This window comes from Sinohyriopsis cumingii, chromosome 12 (assembly GCF_028554795.1).
Source record: "Sinohyriopsis cumingii isolate HCF-2022 chromosome 12, ASM2855479v2, whole genome shotgun sequence".
Classification (NCBI taxonomy): domain Eukaryota; kingdom Metazoa; phylum Mollusca; class Bivalvia; order Unionida; family Unionidae; genus Sinohyriopsis; species Sinohyriopsis cumingii.
Genome location: NC_142972.1, coordinates 71,522,386 through 71,540,526, shown reverse-complemented (window position 1 = coordinate 71,540,526; position 18,141 = coordinate 71,522,386). Strand labels below are relative to the sequence as shown.

Sequence of the window (18,141 nt, the reverse complement as noted above, 5' to 3'; positions counted from 1 at the left end):
TAACACACCGTATTTATCCTGAAAAACAACAACCTCATCTCGGTCAATCCCAAAGAGGTTCATGAGATCATTAAGATCGTCTTTAGTCGCATATTTTGATAAATCAATATCATGGCGTGTTTTTTGCCTTTACTTTCGCTGAGAGATCTTCCGTAAATATTAACCATTATCATCTTTAAGGGCTGTTTAAAACGACGATGACTTAACAAACCTGTTTGCGGTAAACTCGTGCACAACTGTGTGAGGTGGTTTGGTTGATTTTGATAACGCGTCAAGTACATTAATTACTTCACGGCCACATATTGGTGGATCGGTTAATGTTTGTGTTGGTAGCCTTGAGTATCAAACTGGAATTTGAAATCCGTCACCATATTTTAGAAATTCAACTGGCGGTGCTAACCCATACGAATCGAAATAAACAATTCCACTTGGATAAATCGCGTAGGCAACCCAATGAGTTCCTGGACCATCGCTGTTATCAAGATTAATAATTCCTGTTTCAGCGCTGTTTGGTTGTTGTGGTAACTGATCTCACATAAAAACACCTCTAAATTTTCTTTATTTTGAGTTGTTTAGCAGCATCTAGTAAATCAAAATTTGACAACGGTGAAACACTCTGTGTTTTACTCAACGACATTTGGGGTACCATGATGGTGGAGTTCCTGGAATTCTTAGACCCGCTCCGTATTGTTCCACTGGTAGTCTTAGACGACTCGGCTGAGGCATACTTGACTTTTTTGGGCGCCTTTTTGGTTTTTGTGTCCGTGATGATCTTTTTTAAGCTTTCCTTGTGTAAAATTCCTTTTCCAGTTGCTTTCTTTAATGCCATTCCAGCAGCGGTTCCAACAGCTCCAAACGCTGCTGCTTTTGCAACAGCTGGTGCAGCAGCTACAATTAATGCTGGTATTGCTGCCTGAAGTGGAAATATTCCACTGGTTTTAACCATGTCTTTGATAGCACCTGGAGCGAAATCAAGTTGAACTCCGTTTTTTTTTCTTTTTGCGCTTTATTGAAATGTTTTAGTTGAGTTTTAGTCAACGATAACTTGTTTGGACCACTAGCAATTTGATCTCGCTTCAATGTTATTTTTGTCCCGCATGTGCTCGCGCTTTTTGATTGTAATTTTTTCACTTGAACGTGACTATATGACATTTTTATAATTAACGCGATTGATCTAATTGTCTATATATTTTCCACTGGGTCATCAATGACTCTCATTCGTCCACCAACACCTTCAAGTAACATTGCTTTATCGCTAAGTATAACAGCAATTGCTCTGTAAGGACCATAAACAACTGGTGGACAAGCTGCAATAACAGGTAATGCAGTTACGTGAGCTCGAAAATGTATATCATTGACAGATTGCTTAACTAAATCAAGATGTTCCAGCGAAAAGTAATAAACCGGGTACAGCGTTGTAAAGTCTAACTGTGATATTTGCAAACCAGTATCAATATTTTGATCACGTCCCATAAATGTCATCAAACGATGATATGCACGTGCTACATAATTTTGATCAAAATTCAAGAATATATCTTCAGATGGTTCTTGATGTCTGTTTATTCTTAAAGATACTTCAGAGACACCAAGTTTGTCAAATACCATTGGATTTCTTTCTTGATTGTTTACTCGCGCAACATCTTGAAAAGCAACAAAGATATGCATTGGTGTAGAAACACCTTGCTGTGATGATATATGCCAGGTAAATAAACCGTCGATGGAACTTTGAACACTATCGGTAGTTGTTGTTAACCATGATAATATCGATTTACCGTCTTGATCCATAAAAGAAAGTAGCTGTTGCTCTTTATCGAGTGACGGAGTCATTACCGGAATCCATAACAAAAGTTTAGATAATATTACTTTACCAGCAGATTCGCCATCTTCTCGCCAGATAGCATCATTATCGTCACCTTTTCGCACAAGTACAATTGTATGTTTAGCTCCAAAAATAACCTTTCGGACATTTCTGCAAAATCCAAAGATGTGGGACAGTTGAATTGCACATGAAAATCTTCTACGATTAGTTTTTAGCATTAATTGACGTGTTCTAAATCCTAAATTGTAATCTGGGTTGTTGTGAACCACCGGACACACATCAACGTCAGCGTTGTTGGCAAAGTTTCTTGGTCGTCTTACAATATCAGGTCTCCCATCAGGATGGTCAACATTATCCTTGGCTAACATCATAGTCGGACCAGCTGATCTAGTATAATCATCTGAATATCTTGCTAGACCCATAATCGTTGTAGCAACGTCAACATTATCTTGGATTGTCTCAATTTCTTTTCCATCAATCATGTATATAGCACTTTTGAATAACGCCAAGATCCCATTATTAACAAAGCCAACTCTGACATTAGCTCCGTATTCTGTATTAGCGACAACGCCTGTTACAAGTTCACCTTCGACTTCAATAAATGCTTCAGCAGGCAAGAAATATCTACTTGTTTCCTGAACTTGTAATTCAATTCATCCACGCTGATTTGGCTGTCGTGCTTCATAAAAATAATACTGATAATCACGCATAGACTCATCCTTTAGTACTGGTGCGTCCATATCAATCGATAGGTCGGATATACGTTTAAGCATTCTATTATAATTTGTTATCGTCTAACACGAAGACCACTTCCTGATATCAGACTTGTATTTATTTTTTCAGCTTGATTTATTACTTTACTGACATTTGCAGGCATCACTTCAATGCTTGGTAATTTCACTGGTTGTGGTTGGACCGCTTTTGGTGAACCTTCTTGACGTTTACGTATTAATTGTGCTTGTCTCTCCTTGATTGCCAAGAACGCTTTACTGGTAACATTACCAATAGCACCAGGAGCTTTATCACGAACAACGTCAATAGCTTTCATTGATAATTGTTTTGCGATCAGTATTGCTTTGGGGGCTATCCTTCTGAATAAACCCTGAACAACATCACCGAGTCCATCTCCGTAAGTTGTTTATAGGTTGGTAATCGCAAATTTATCACCCTAACCGCTACAGGTTCACGATGAGCATTATGTATAACCATCTTATTTGTTATTCATTTATCTAATCGCGATAACAACTAGTCACTACGATAGACATCAACGATTTCATCAATGAGTTCCCGATAAACATTAATGTCCATGATACCACCTTGAAATAATCGTAGAGAAATATCAGCTTCTTCATTGGCTATTTCCGGAGAATTATTTCCAGCTCGTTTACCCCCAATCAGAATTTATATTCGTTATACGTCAGAAAGGACGTTGTTAGAAGTCGTTAGGACAGGCAATAAGACCACTCCCCAAACCACTACCAGTAACACCGGTGTCAGGTATATCGTAAAACTCTTCTTCTTCTTCATCTGGATAATACATTTTTTCCTCCGTTTGTTGCAATGGTGGAGGAAGTTGACATGAAGGTTCCTCCTGGGAAGTTTTTTGTTGTCGTTTTTGTTTGTTTTCGCTTTTGCTCCCTTTCTTCTGGTTTCTGTTCTCACTCTTGTTCCTGTTTTTGTTTCTGTTCTTGCATCATTTTATCATATTTGTTTACTCATGATAAATATGTGGTATAAAATATTTCTCGTTTGTTTATCTGATCAACATTTTGATTTATTTTAAACACCCAATTAATCCATGTATCATGACTTACATCTTTAACATAGTCAGGTTTTAAAAATTTTGTTCTTGAATGATAACTTTTAGCAGCAAACGCACCAAAATCGACTATGTCATCAGGTTTCATTGGCTGAATTCCTTTTATCATTTGTATGCCGTCTTCAGTAAATTTCTCCATAAAACTAGTTCCTTTTTTCCCCTTTTTATGGTTCTTCACCAACAGCACTTTCAGGTGCTTCTTCTTCTTTAGGTTGAGGTTATGAGGCAGCCATCTCAGTTGGAAGTACTCGTAAAATCTTCTTTGTTTTTGTTTAGTTCTCGCTATTTTTTCAGTAGCCGTTGTAACTCTTTCAGTGACCGCTGTAACAGGTTTATTTTTGTTTAGTTCTCGCTGCTATTTTTTCAGTAGCCGTTGCAACTCTTTCAGTGACCGCTGTAACAGGTTTAAATAATTGTTCGGCACCAGTTGCAAATTCAACTTGAGATTCTTGTCGTACTTGTAATTTTTGTCTGACACTATCTTGTACGGGAAGAATTTTTTTATTGTCTCTAGTCGCTCTCGAGCTAATCTAGTCGTATATGCTTCTCCGATGTTTGCCATTATTGATATAATAATGATTTAATTTACAGCAGCAGAAAAGGCGCTGTTGGCACCGACGCGATCTCAGCGATTTTTCGCAATCAGCGATAGGCTGAGTCAATTAGAGTTTATTAAGTTCGTTGACAGGGTTGTCTCATACCTGAGACAATCGTGATTTTTTTTTTGCGATTTTCGAGGAAGGCTTATTTTGCGAAACGGAGAGTGAACCAATTAGAGGTAGTTCAGCCTCTCTGCTGCTTCATTTCTTTTCTCTCTCAGTGTTCCTTAATTGATAATTTACGTTGGGTAGTTTTGCCTGTGAAGTTATTACTGTAATTCTACAAGTATTTTTGTTTTGCTTGTATGTTTGTCCATAACATTTGTAATTAAAATGACTGTTCATTTTATTTGTTTTGCGTGACAAAATGAAATAGAATGTTCTCTATTTGGTGTTTTGCGTGACAAGATTTCAAGTTGAGATAATCATATGTACCAGCATATTTCTTAGAAATTTCATTAAAAATATGGGTTTCTGATGACTTGGCATTTGTATGGGTTCCAATTAACATGACGACTATATGGGTTCCAGATAAATCGACGAGTATATCCAGGATTAAAATACTTATCTCACACTCATTTTTGTGAATCTGGATGTAAGTTCTTGAAAATATGGATGAATTCTTCTATAAAAACTTGTTTATTCCATATTTGGAACAGTCATCTTCATATCACTTCCAGTTCTTTCTTAAATAATCCCCAAAATGTTTTCTGTGTTTGACCCTCTGTCAAATATAGCCTCTGTCAAGTACGCTAAGATCAGCATAGCGTAATTTGGTGGCACTATGGTACCATAGCCATGCTTTTTTCATCAGAAGAAATTAAATTATGAGCATTAGTTTAAGGAACCGGACTATAAATTCATAATTTAATCGTGAATATTTGTTTTCACGTTTTTGTTTCGCCAAAATTTCACTGCTTTTATTCCAGATTCCAGATTGATGTTTGTGTACAAGTGTCAAAAATAGCGAATGTCAATCTCTCATTTACGAGGTCTGGATATTGGTTGAGACAGTCAATATCATCCGCGCTAATAAAACAGGTAACTAAAAAAGGATATAAATGAACTATGTAAAGAAGAAAAGGATTCTTCAACGTTACTTTCCCAAAATCCATAGCAGTAATACTGTCACAGAAATTCAGCAGTAAATTTTGGAATATGCAATCATAGACAAGCCTAACGATTTAAAGTTCGACCTATCTTAGGAGGACTTAATAGTCGCACACAAAGACAAATATTAAAACCACTTTCCAAAGAAGTTCCATGTTTAATAACGGAGGATGTTGATTTTCTCAACCAATTACTAGACATCGTAAACAAGGATTAACGGTCGCTACTTTTGGTGTATAAGGTGTAGAGGTACTAAATGTATTATATTAAGATCCAAAGGCAGATGGTGAGAATTTAGAGAAAAAAGATACAAAATACTTCTTATCTTGATGAAAGAAATTATATCTATAAAACAATAAAATAAATGAATTTAGATGTTGAATAAATATATCAGATATTCTAGAAACTCAAAAAGCAATTTTATGTGGAACTGAATAAAAGTTTTTTAAACACAATATTAAACTTAGTCAAGAGGTAAGAAAGCCATAATAGGGTCCACTTGCAATTAATGAATACAGCAAGCATATAAAATGGATGGAAAATTAAACAAACAAACAAAAAAGCTCAAATTGATTCACTGCTGAGTTATATTAGGGGGAAAAGAAAAGAAAAAACATTGTATGGATCATGGGGGATCTCTGTGCAGATAAAGTATATATATAATGTAGCAATACTTTCTGATTTTCAGACTCAAGTTTACCAAGGGAAAAAAGAAACATGATTTAGTAATTGGAGGCCTGTAACTCTTTGAATAATTAATTATTATTTTAAAATTGATTAGGGAATTATTGCAGCTCGGATTCGAACAGTTCTTCCACTATACTATCATTGATATTCAAAAGGATTAATGAAGCATAGATTAGTCAGAGAAATACAACGTCCTTATACGATATCAGAGATAAATTAGAGAATGTAAATATATATGGCTTATAATGTTATTATCACTGATAGACATTTTTTTAAAGATTCAGTTAATTGGAGCTTTGTGGATAAAGCTTCTCAATATTTAAACGTCGTTAATTCTGTTTCTAAATAGTTTAAATTGTTTTGCAATTTCTTTAAAAGTTGTGTTATAAATAATGGACATGTGTCATCGTTTATGTCATAAAAGGTGACGTTGCCAAGAAGATCCCTTTGTTCCGTATTTGTTTAGCGTTGGTGCTGAAATTTTAGATCTAACTTTTAAACAGAATATGAAAGGTACATTACTAATTTTTGATGTCAGAGAGTATAAACTGGGTCAGTACGCTGACGTTGTATTCTTCTTCATTGATTTCAACGGTTTCTCAAAGAGACTAAGAATATTTTGCACGTTTCTTTCTGTTTCTTTTCTTTTCTTCTATTGTCTGGACAGTAACGAAAAATAGCACAAAGACTATTTGGCTAGAAAAATATCCCGCTATTGCTTTATATTAGTATTTTTCTAATTTGACACTCCTTGACATTGATCGTTCTCTAGATTTACAATAATGTTGGAAAACAATTACATGAAGAAATTAAAATCTGCAAAAAGAATATTGGCACGCTCAGATAAAAAAAAAATCTTTCATTAATTGATAAGGTAACGTTTGCGATATTCATGATTGATTTGACCATATTTTATATTTTTTTCAGCATTTTAAATGCATAGAAAAAATTGAAACAGAACTATGTCACATAATTAGGCAAACAATAACTTGGTTTTGCCTTAGAACTATTTAACTATTTCTCGTTGTACATGCGTACAATGTTATCTAGGGTGAATACGTGTTTTTCCAGATAAGCGACTGTATTAACATGTACCTCGCCGAAAATTACTTGCGACGAAGGGACATTAATAACATGATCTGCACGGGTATTTTACCCTGACTTTTGCTCACTCTCCTATGGATTTAAGTAAGATCGATTTCTAAACCGACACTGGTCGTTTTGGATCACGTCAAGGAGTGTACGCTCTCCATTGTTCTCCAGCCATAGGGGTAAGTGTTAAATTTACATTTCATCTGATATGCGAGGCTTATTCGGTTTGTAATGTCTTACCGCGTAATAATGCATTTATTACAACGCAGATTTGAACTTTGAATTACAAGTCACTATTACAGGTTAATGTATTAGCATATATCTAGAGATTTTACAGAAACTATTATTATGACCAATATGGTTTCATTGTAGCTGATTGTGACTGTCGCTGTGATTGTGACTGTCACTGTGAATATGACTAGAGCTGACTAGAGCTGTCTGAAGCTGTCTGAAGCTGTCCAAAGTTATTTAGAGCTGTCTGGAGTTTCCAGAGTATTTAAGGCTGCGTGCTGTCGATACGTATATATGTATGTGCGTATGTATGTCTGTGCCGCGGACGTAGACGTAACAAATTCAAAAGTGTGCTGTATGCTGTCTGTACATGTGTATACGTACATGTGGTGGATCCATAAAGGGTGCGAGAGGCCGATAAGAGTGTGGGCCAACCTAAGGAATCGTGCGACTGTACAAGGGGTCTAGAAGCATACGTTTGGTTCAATTATTGTTCCAATTGCATTTTTATGTTCTTAAGATTATTTTGAATCTTAGTTATGTTCATAAGATTATTTTGAATCTTAATCGGAGTTCATATCTGAGATTATGTTAATCTCTCTTGTAGTGTAGAATACTGTTTGAAGCGTATATGCAGTCCATGAGGTTTCTTGGATCTGTACTTCATATTGATTTCATATTTTTGGTTAATTTTCAATGTGTGAATGTTGTGTAGAGTGATTTGAGTCAATCGTATGTTGAGAGCGTGAGAGAATCATTGTATTTTTACATCATATATTTTTCTTTTTTAATTCATTTCATAAATTTCCATCTTTCTCACATTGTGTTTGTCTTATTCATTTAGTCCAAAAACCCACTCGGTTTCTATTCTGCGACAAACTACGTGACGATCTGATAGTGACCGCTTATGGGTCATGTTCTGGTAACTTTTGAATTAGCCAATGGAAATGCAGCTTTCAGAAATTTGAAAGTGAATTTAAATGTTTTTTCTTGTTCTTTTGTATTCAAAATGTATATTTGACAACCTTTCTGGATGTATACTTGAACCATTCGTGGAAATTGATTTCTCCACTAAACTACTTATGCTTTACTGCAGAACGGTAGATACCTGATACAAACTTGATACTAAAACACGGTAACTACCATTATAATATTACATTCTAATATATGGCTCCTAGGTTAAATATATCCTAAGAGACAAGGTTTGCATCTCGAGAAATTGCAGTTGCACACAGCTATACATTTCTTAGTAGTGATTGCATTTTCAACAAAACGTTTGGGTACTATCTGTGTAATAATTTTCTTCTTCAACGAGCTATCACACATCCTTAAGATTTAAATCTCGTGGAGTTAAAAGACAGACAATACCAAAACATTTTAAGGGTTTCATCTGGACACTACATTGTTACGCTTTCCCCATCAAGCCAGTATTTTAAACATTGTGTAACTTTATTAATGCATTGTCACGCCAAGGTAAAGATGCCAGCAGATATTTATATAAGTATAAAATTATTCCTCACAACAAAACGCTCCAGTACCAATCTTCTGAAAAAAAAAGAACTACAACAGTCCCAATTTCGCACATCTCTTGTACTAAATCATCCATTCTCGTCAAGCTTCCAATTTCAAGAGCTACATATAGAGCCAGTAGAATTAGAACATTTCTAGGTCTTTACCCCAACTAGATTTTGAACAATCAGTTGTTGTCTCGATATTATTAATAGGTTACAAAGGCATATACTACATGAAAGTTGGTGAGAATCAATGAAGACACTGAAAATCACATGCTTTCAGATTATCTGCTGCCAAATTCTGTTTGGAATGCGATCTTTCAATAAAGCTACCGTATTGAAAATACCGGTGACTTTGGGCAACTGTTACTTTGGCTGATCAGATGAAACCATTTTGACATTTTCTAGTTCTGACTCATAAAGAATTTGATAGCTACTTGAAAAGGAACCTTTTCCGCGTCAAAAAGACTCAGAAATTACTGAAAAGTTTCAGTGTAAATGAAAACACCATTAGTAAATCAAGGGATAAGTTTGAAACTGCAAAGTAATATATATTCCAAATTTAGTATCATACTTATATCCAGTACCTGGAAAAACAATAAAAGACAAAGTCAGTGCAAGATGTTCTTGACTGACAACAAATATGCAGAATAAATATGTTTTTTTTTTAAACTGCCGCACGCCCAATTTTAAGCGATGTTGAACTTAGGCGCTCGTTCAGTGTGTCAACTGCACTCGGATTTATCTCAAGGTACAAACCTACATCTACTCGGCATAGGGACGAGCACGTAATTAAATTTAACTCGGCCCAGCTAATTTTTACCATGTCAGCAGGCCTGGCCTTATAGTTTGCGAGGCCTACGTCATCATGATGGCAGCGGGACCCAGCCGGTGGAGTATGCCTAATTATTTAGTCAACACGAGCGGGTCCTTGAACGCGCGGGAGCCAAAAGAAACAACCGTGCCCTAAGTCCGGCCATGACGGTCAAGACGAGAGGACGGGTGGTTTTCTTGAGCCATTGGCTCTAAGATAAAGCTTTGTTTATTAGTATAGTGTCTAACTCTGCAGCAGAATCTATGCTGAATTCACATCTCAGCTCCTACTGCATACAAGTACCATAGCTTTCCTTGAATTCCGATCGTGAGTTGACTCACACTAAAGTCCAATTCAAGTGTGCATTGATTGTGAATGCACTGTTGGACATTACTAAGGTCGACGATATATGCCCTTATTACATGTATAGCCTGTCAAAGATGTGGTGAATGCGCAATAATCCAGTGCGGTCATAATCATATCACGTGATATCCTCCATCTCAGTACTCCTATTGCTCAGTGTTCTGTCCAATATCAACTTGATTTCGGGCACATTTACTATAAATGTCATGTATGTCAATAAGTACATGATGTTAACTGTGCCTTACTGTGAAACCATCTAATGTGAATTGGGTAAGGTTTCAATGTTATCATTTGGTCCTTTTCCCGTATTATTTCATCCGCTTACTTCTTTTTATTTATATGGGCAGTAATTCATAGTGATATTTTCCCATTAATTATTTATATCCAAATTCTAAATTTTGAATTATTTAACCAACGTCATCTTGTTGTCTGCAAAACCGAATGCTATTAAAGACTTTTCCCTTATCAATCATAGCAGCTGAAATACGTCATAATTTAAAACTTTATTTTATTAACATTTTTTTTTTTCGTTTCTGCACTAGGAATAAATAAATAGACAAATAAACAAATCCATAAACAAATAAATATCTTTGTATACTTTGAAATGTTTGTAATAAATATGATTTAATGAACTGTCAGGTTCTCATTTTGGTAATTTTCGGATGGTTTAGCCATTTTGGTCTTGTTTCCTTGACAAATAAGTTGTCAAATTCCCTTTAAGTTAACATTTCAAATACACTTCCGAATTTCATTTAAAACAAATTGACATTTGAGTTATTGTAAGATTTGTTTAAAAATGGCATTTCAGAAAATGAGGAAAATTACATTTAGTAATAATAAGAGTACAGGGTCATTATTTGTGTTTTCATCTGTTGTCTCAAGAGATTAAGAGTACGTATTCTGTGGGAAAAAATATTCATTGATATTATTAATTAAATACGTGCATTTGTGCGGTGTCGCCATTTTTATTCAGTCTTTATCAGTCAGGCATACATGTAAGGTGGCAGGGTCTAGTTTCGTATATTGGCCCCTGGCAAATTTCTTAACTTAAGGCTATGGTGTGACTTTTTCAGCTATTATTGTTTAATATTTATAGATATGGATATATTTGTGAACTAGGTGTTTTGGGCTTGTGTTGTTCTTCAAATTGATGTCAGGCATGTACACCTTCCATAGTTGCTCTGCAGTATGTTGATAGTGAAATACCAATAGTTGGCTAGGAAGAAGAGCTAGCCTCCCATAGCAGTAGACACGTGGGTTCAAGGCAAGCAGAGTATCTCAAAAACGGCTTGGATGACAACTATTCTGAATAGCATCAAACTATTTAATAGACAATGTTTGTCAAAATTTTCATCCAGGGAAAGGGCTTGCGTTTGCACTGTGAGCAGCTCATGCTGTCAAAAATGGCATTTGGATGTGAAAAATGCATGTATAAAATAGGGGTTGGGGTGCATAAACCTCTTCTGCTATGAACTGCCATTGACTTCTCTGGTCAAGTGAATACTATTCTTATGCTTTGTTTTAATATAGGTATCTAAAAATATGGACCTTTTTGACCTCACTTGTGTATTTGATTTTTTATGATTTTTTATACTAGGTCACTGATTGCGGCATTAAATTTGTACATAAAAACTGGACCCTGCCCCCTAATCAGTGCCTTAATAGCAGACGTAATAAGACACAAATTGAGCATGGGGAAGGAACTCTGGAAGCACGTTCCACTGAAGATGTATCTATGATATCACAGGGTCACATACAAACCTACTTTTGACTTCGGCAGTAGAACGTTCCTACAAATGCTAATGTCACTTATTTGAAATATGACCATCATATGTCATCTTACCTGAAGCGGTTGTGAAGTCTCTGGTGTGATTGACCGAGGTCGATCCAATGTAGAACATAGGGTGTATACTGGGGACCACGTGCGATACGTTTCCCATATCTGTAGACCCTATCGATGCATTAGAAACGTCCGGCATCCCGTACTTCTCAAAGTCAACCCCGACTGACACGGCATTTGTTCTGTATAGATCAGCGACTGTCATGTTGTTCACCACGTCCAAATGGGGATGCGTGGACCAGTTTATTTCTGCCTGGAAGTTTTGCAAAAAATATTTCATAATTAACATCTGCCACTGCAATTGTTCTTGAAAAAGAAATCATATTTTTAAATTTTTATATTAGATGTGTCATTTGTGTTTTCCATAATTTTCCAAAAATGTCTTGGTTTAATACGGTGAGGTTTTCTAAACTTATTCCATTGAATATTGTTTTGGACATTGGTTAGATGTTAAGGTTTGAAAACATTAAGTATCACATTTCTATTACAGGGACTGAAGCATCGTTGAAACAACAATATACATTACGGGAACGTCAAACAGATCCACGGTTATCACAGAAGAAGCAGGAAATAGAGAGGTTTGTTAGGTTATATGTCTTTGTATAACTTGAAGACCCCAGATCATATCTTTATAGCATGACCATACATTACTTAATTCCCCCCCCCCCCCACACACACACACACACAAACAAAAACAAAAACAAAAAAGCCCCAAATAGCACGACTCTCCGTCGGAGTCTCATTCTTTTATATTTTATCTTTTTCATATAAATTTGTTTTTGCAACAAAGGAAAGCTGGTTTCCTTTCAGTCTACTTATGAATGCTTTACTTCACGCAAGAACCATGATATAATCCCCAGGAAAACCTTTCGTAGTCTAAAGCAACCGTTTCAAACATTAAAAATAAATGGAAAATATAAATTGAGGTTAAAATTGACTTTTGACATGTTGGCCAATGTGATTCTACAAAATCAAAGCCGAAAAGGTACACTATGTGAATACAAACCAGATTGTTCTTTTTTATTTCAAATCATATGTATAAATTCTGCTTTAGTATCTAACCGCTTTTTCAACCCCTATAAACCATACTTGCCCAGCAGGCATATTAAACAAGTTTGTCATCAACCTTGGAGGGATAACGCCTACGACTAATATTACAAACATTGTTCATACATGAGTGATCAACCAAAACAAATGTCAAAACTGAAGAAGAAAAAAAACGTTTTTAATATGGTCATATCCAGACAATATATATATATATATATATATATATATATATATATATATATATATATATATATATATATATATATATATATATATGTGTGTGTGTGTGTGTGTGTGTGTGTGTGTGTGTGTGTAAGACATATGAGTTATGAGTCAAGAACAATCATAGGTTCTATTACATATCACGTGATCGATCATGGTGTTACTCCTAACAGCATTACATGTGTAATATAATAAATAAATCAGAGAGAGAGAGCATGAAGTATCTTGGCATAACAAGTCAAAGGAGTATCTAAAGAAAATGAAATTCACCTTTAATATATTCAGTTTCATTTATGCACAAAGCTAATATAGACAATTTTTATTAAATATATTTCAATTAATATATAAAATGGTGGCGTGATTTGCTCAAATACAACCAGCATGGTGCTTCTTCGATGCATTAATGTTATGTAGCTTTGTTGCAGTGCTCACGACTTGTAACATACTGCATCATTACCACGATTTATCCAGTATTTATAGGTACCTATTCCAGAACGCTTTGTATCAAAGTGTGAAAATATGTAATACGAAGCTCTGTAAATGTTTTTTCTTTTTAAAACAATTCAGTGATGGATTGGCATTTGGTACATAGCTCTTTATGCTTGTGTAAAGTTTGGTAAAACTCTTGCAAACATTTAATTTTCTCGGAATAAATTTCAATATTTTCTATTTTTAAAACCATGGAGACTATATCTGAAAACGGATCGGCATCATTGTGTAAATCTGTGCAGTTATTGCAAAGAAGTTGTATAAAGTTTTTGTTTCTGGTTCTTTGGTTTTTACCAACAATGTCCAGGATGATTTCTGTCAAGTTTTGTCAATTTCTACCTGGCAGTTTTGAAGAATTTGTTAAAAGGTGTCTCTATTTTGAGTAATGGCGACCATATTTGATCGCAAATTGGTATCATATGAACAAACGTTCCGTTTGTCTTCCTTTTACTATGATTTTATGTTCCGTTTGGTTAATCCATTTAACAGGTTTTGAAGAAGAATTTACTTAAAAGTGTTTCTCTGACGGTGGCAGTAACGTACTAACGGAGCTGGGGCGGAGGGCGGACGGGGCGCCATAGGTATTGGGGGTGCCAAAACCCTTTTGGACTTTCCTCGTTGCGCCTGGTGCTATTTACCCTTATGACAGTGGTCGTATTTTATGCATTTCTCTCAGCATTTTCACTATTTATTTCCCTACTTGTGTTTTCTGTTTTATATTGAACTTACTCTGCAGCCAGTTGAAGTTGCAGCACTCTCAAAACATTTGTGAACGTTCCTCTCGAGAACCGCCAACTCCACTTTAGTAGGTGCCCGGACGTAAAACTGGAGCTCTGTCTCTTCTGGGATAATGTTTGGCTTTGTACCTCCTTTTGTTATAATACCTAAATAATACATAACATACAAGCAGTGACATGGTTCACAGAGGAACACCACAGGTTATAAAATGTTTGAAGAAAAATGATCCATACACTCGCCGTTGATGGTTACATTTTTTCCAAATTAAAAAATTGCGTTGAGTACCATTTGAACTTTTTAAGGCTTGTAGTCACGAAGTATAACTTAGCCAAAGCTGGAGCCAACCGCGCTGCAAGTAAGTCCACTTGCACATTGGCTATGTTGTATTTTGTGGAGCTGTTCAAATAGCTGAATCACCCAGTTTGGAAAGAAGGAAGTAGCCTATGCTAAGGTATTCACACTGCTGGTTCCATGTGAACATATCTCTACACAGAGTGAGACCTGCTCACGTGCGAAGGTGATAGTAGGTAACAAGTGAGTAAAATACGTCATTCTGTTTTTTAATACAATTATTGTAGTTACGTGTTACCGTTACAATTTTCATTAGATCGTCAAACTTGAGTAAAGGTATGAAGTTGTTTTAAAACTCAGAAATAGATTCAAACCGCAGCTAGCAAGTTAAAAGTTATTTCTTCCAGACTAACCTTTAATTCCTACTGCTAAACAGATGAAGATTTGTCGTAAAAGTATGGATTTAAAAAAAGTAAATAGACGCTTTTCAAGTCACCAGTGACAGAGGATAAGACGGCAAGAGTTTGCAAGAAGAGTCCATGACAAAGGCAGTGCCAACGTGTGAGCTTGACCCAAGTTCAAACGGGGCAAGTGAGTATGCCACAGAATGAATTGTCTTAGCTTCATAATGATTTATCACATATATTAAAAAGTAAAAATCAATTAAGAGGTTTCAACAATAAAAGCAAATGAAAACACATAATCGAAGACATTTAGGTTCATGTGCCCTTCTTACTTATTACACCAGATAGTTTAACCTAATGACGTCTAATGGGCAAAGCAGGAACTCTGCTTTGTAATTAATTTTAATTAATAGGTGTTTCTATACTACATTATTGTAATTACAAATATATTAAAGATATTTAATCAGCTTCCGCATAAACAAGCAATTTAATCTTTTTTATTTCCTAAAACTTCACTAGATGATGATAAAATCGAAAACAGTCAAAACTGGTTTGAAACCCCTTTAAATGTAATGAGATCACATGCACATGTCTTCACCCAAGTGTTAATCTTTTCAAAGAATAAGGGTCACTGACGTTACAGAAGGGTCAGTGACGCTAGGGATGAGTAACGTAAACTTTGCAACTATATGTTTAGCCTTTACGAGTTAAATTTGAATATGAATATTTGGATTTATTTGTTTTGAATTGCTGGTTATAGTGACACCTAGATACCTATTGAAACCTATTTGTAATTAAAATAATATAATATTAATACCTATTTGTAATTAAAATAGTGTAACCAATGAAATCTTTTCAGTCAGAATTACTGGAAATGTACAGTTTCTACTGTGCTCATGTCACGTCATACGAAGGCACTCTAATCATAACATAAATTGTATATGACTTTGACTTTCGCGCTTTTTACCTTAACGCCATTGTCCAAGGGCGAGAGCGCGTGCCATAGAGTCAATTATCTTAGCGTGATAATGATTCGTGGTGCCAAGTATGAATAACATATATTAAGGAGCACAGGAAACGAAGGCAGATGATAGAACATTAACTAAAAACATAACGCAAATTTTCTATAACAGCGACCTTGACCCCAAGATAAAATCATGTCGTGGCACGGATTGTCTTATATTTATAATGATACATGCCAAGTATGATGAAATCTGATAAGGGTTAATAAATGTAATTGTGAACAGTTAGTACCGACAAGGGCGCGCGATGTTAACGGATGTCATAGTGGTAAAGTGTTCCAAGTGACATAACTTGGAGAGAATATTTTGAAAGTTGTGGTCTTTTTGGAATAAGTGTCATAAGATGATATTTCAGAATAGTTATTAGTGATGGCGGATTAGAAAGAATGTTCTGACTTCTATGAGACTAATAAGAATTGTGGCTGGTAAAGTAGTAATCCCTACTGGCAATGCTACACGGGGGGGGGGGGTTCACTGACGGAATTAGGGTTTTAAAAAATCTCCCTCGTGAAATTAATCAGTCTAAGTTTCTGTTGGAAGGCAAGAACTTCTTGACTAAGTGAGAGCATGAAGTTTTCTGCCGTTATAAATCGTCAAAGGGACATGGGGACTGGACGAGATCTGTATCCAGAGAAGGACAAGGGACATTATCTGGTGTTAAGCGACCTAGGGCTCGGAAAGACACAAACGGAAAGAACATAGCTCTACACATTTTGAGTGCCGGTTGGAAAGAGAGAGCAGTCCGCAACTGAAAGGTTGATGATCCGAAGAGGCACGTAAATGAGAATGAAACAGAAAGGAAACGCTGACCGATCACCAGCAGTGATTGGGAAAACTTGTTGTTGTTGTTGTTGTAGGGTTTAACGCCATTTTTCAGCACGCGATAGGCTATACATGGCGGCCAGTATTAATGGTGGAGGAAGGAACCGGGAAATCCCCAGAAAGAACCACCGACCCTCGAGAAGCTACTGGCAAGCTTTCTCACATATCCACATTGGCCGAATCCGAGACTCGAACCCACGCAGACAGAGGTGAGATGGCAGTGATCCGTAACGGAGAGCGCTTTAGACCACTTGGCCACTCGGGATTGGGAAAACTGGAAGCACTAGGTGATGCTGTCCTGCCAGGCAATCTGAGTTTTATCTGTCACTCAGTCGTGTGATGAAATTTGCTCTATTTGTAACAGAAAGGCTAAACGAAAGTCACACAATTTTTAACTCTATTTATGAGAGTTAGCGAATCCTTCCCATTTCATTTTTGTGTATGTAATTGATTAAATTATTGTATTTTACTTATGGGGACTCGTGTTATTCTACTATATTCTATATCACTGTTCAGTTCTCTGTTACTTCATCACTTAATTTCATGTTTTATAGTATATGCTAATAATTACTTGATCCGGGCAATAACACCGTTGTCGATCATCTCCTGATAACGATGACCAAACACCATAAGGAGTGGGGAAGATCTCTCTCACATTATCCCATAACACCCCACCTCAAATGGTTCAGGGCCGACAAGAGGGAGGGGCAACCGGGGATATATCCCTGGGGCCCGGGCCCGTAAGTGGGCATGGGCAGAAAAAACGTTTCAATTTTATAAAAGAAACATTTTGCTTGAACAAGAACTAGGAGAGACCCAGGTTTTTCTTACCCCAGGGCCCGTGGTCGCTCTCTACGGCCCAGAGAAGGTTATCTCGATCTCGGTTTCCGAAAAGAATAAACACCTAAGCATATGCATTAAAAATCTTGGCCGATGACGAAACCAAAGTGTCCAGGTGTACATCAATCTTTAAACCCCGTGGTCTCGGGCGATAATATTGACTAATCGCTTAGCTCACATGCAGTAGAGTCATAACCCACTTAGCCATACGCCCGCCCCTAGAAACGAATGGAACAAGGTCAAAGGAAATGTCTCGATGTGTAGACCATTTCATTCGCCAAAGAAGCGGAATTTTACATTAAACTGTATGCACGCATCAACCACATTTTTGCTTAGAAATACAAGATATATACATTAAAACAGAATTATAAACTGAATCAG

The 18,141-nt window shown here is 36.2% G+C and overlaps 1 protein-coding gene across 1 annotated transcript in view; it reads right to left on the bottom strand.

The window, feature by feature from the left end:
* LOC149786727 (xaa-Arg dipeptidase-like) overlaps positions 1-18,141 on the bottom strand; it is a 75,704-nt gene that overhangs the window by 12,350 nt on the left and 45,213 nt on the right. Inside the window, exons 4-5 of the mRNA XM_089975966.1 lie at positions 14,373-14,527; positions 11,889-12,138 (exon numbers count right to left, since the gene is read on the bottom strand). Of these exons, the coding sequence (XP_089832092.1) occupies positions 11,889-12,138; positions 14,373-14,527 (405 nt within the window). The remainder of the gene's footprint in view (positions 1-11,888; positions 12,139-14,372; positions 14,528-18,141) is intronic.